The 1578-nt window shown below is 49.7% G+C and overlaps 1 protein-coding gene across 1 annotated transcript in view; it reads left to right on the top strand.

Annotated features, from left to right (window-relative positions):
- Positions 1 to 857, top strand: part of LOC121272761 (retinol dehydrogenase 11-like) — a 130619-nt gene extending 129762 nt beyond the window's left edge. Inside the window, exon 7 of the mRNA XM_041179542.1 lies at positions 619 to 857. Within this exon, the coding sequence (XP_041035476.1) occupies positions 619 to 805 (187 nt within the window). The 3' untranslated portion in view covers positions 806 to 857. The remainder of the gene's footprint in view (positions 1 to 618) is intronic.
- The last annotated feature ends 721 nt before the right edge of the window (positions 858 to 1578 follow it).

A 1578-nucleotide genomic window follows, 5' to 3' on the forward strand; every position in this document is an offset into this window, starting at 1 on the left:
CTCTCTCTATCTTCCTCTCTCTCTCTCTCTATCTTGCTCTGCCTTTCTCTCTCTCTCTGTCTCTCTCCCTCTCTCTCTCTCCCACTCTCTCGCCCTCTCTCTCTCCCTCTGTCCCTCCCTCTCTCTCTCTCTGTCTCTCTCCCTCTCTCTCTCCCTCTCTCTATCTCTCCCTCTCTCTCCACCTCTCTCTCTCCCTCTCTCTATCTCTCCCTCTCTCTCTCCCTCTCTCTCTCCCTCTGTCTCTCCCTCCCTATCTCTCTGTCTCCCTCCCTCTCTCTCTCCCTCTCTCTCTCCCCCTCTCTCTCTGTCTCTCTCCCTCTCTCTCTCCCTCCCTCTATCTCTCCCTCTCTCTCTCCCCCTCTCTCTCTGTCTCTCTCTCTGTCTCTCTCCCTCTCTCTCTCTCCCTCTCTCTCTGCTGACTTACTGAATTTGGCAGTAACGATCCTATGTTGGTGAGCCCCTCATGTCAGTCTCTTACCCCACTTGCCCCCACTGCCACGCGCACACGTGGGAAACACCCTCCCACCTCCGTCAAAACCATCCTGTGGATTTTCGAGCCCTGGCCACTCTCTGGCTGCCACCCTCTGAAATGCTGTCTCGCTCTTTGCTGATCCACAGGGACTGTGAGCTGTCGGAGGTCGCTTACTACGCCCAGGATGAGTGCACCGCCAAGTCACTGTGGGACCTGAGCGTTGAGATGGTCCACCTGGAATCGTCACCCTGCACCATCAACGACAGCCTCTACTGGTCCATGTCTCACCTGATTCGGGGCACCAAAAAGAAGAGCCACACTTGTGTTTACTGAGCTGATGTGTGTGCAATTACAGATAGAGTAAAAGAAGGACAGCTATATCGAGTCTGGTGATGTCGCTCGTCTGCTTCTGTCTCTTCTCCATGCAGCCACAACCCGGATCCACTGACAACACCGATATAACCCATTCCAGGTCTTCCATCTGACCCTCACAGTCCAATATGATCCATTCCGTGTTTTATATCAGACCCGCACCGTCCAGTCTGATCCATTCCGTGTTTTATATCTGACCCTCACAGTCCAGTCTGATCCATTCCGTGTTTTATATCTGACCCTCACAGTCCAATCTGACCCATTCCGTGTTTTATATCTGACCCTCACAATCCAATCTGATCCATTCCATGTTTCATATCTGACCCTCACAGTCCAATCTGATCCATTCGGTGTTTTATATCTGACTCTCACAGTCCAATCTGACCCATTCCGTGTTTTATATCTGACTCTCACAGTCCAATCTGACCCATTCCGTGTTTTATATCTGATCCTTACAGTCCAATTTGATCCATTCCATGTTTTATATCTGACCCTCACTGTCCAGTCTGATCCATTCCGTGTTTTATATCTGACTCTCACAGTCCAATCTGATCCATTCCGTGTTTTATATCTGACCCATAAGTCCAAAATGATCCATTCCGTGTTTTATATCTGACTCTCACAGTCCAATCTGACCAATTCCGTGTTTTATATCTGATCCTTACAGTCCAATTTGATCCATTCCATGTTTTATATCTGACCCCCACAGTCCAATCTGACCCATTCCGTGGTTT

The sequence above is a fragment of the Carcharodon carcharias genome, chromosome 35, assembly GCF_017639515.1.
Source record: "Carcharodon carcharias isolate sCarCar2 chromosome 35, sCarCar2.pri, whole genome shotgun sequence".
Lineage (NCBI taxonomy): Eukaryota > Metazoa > Chordata > Chondrichthyes > Lamniformes > Lamnidae > Carcharodon > Carcharodon carcharias.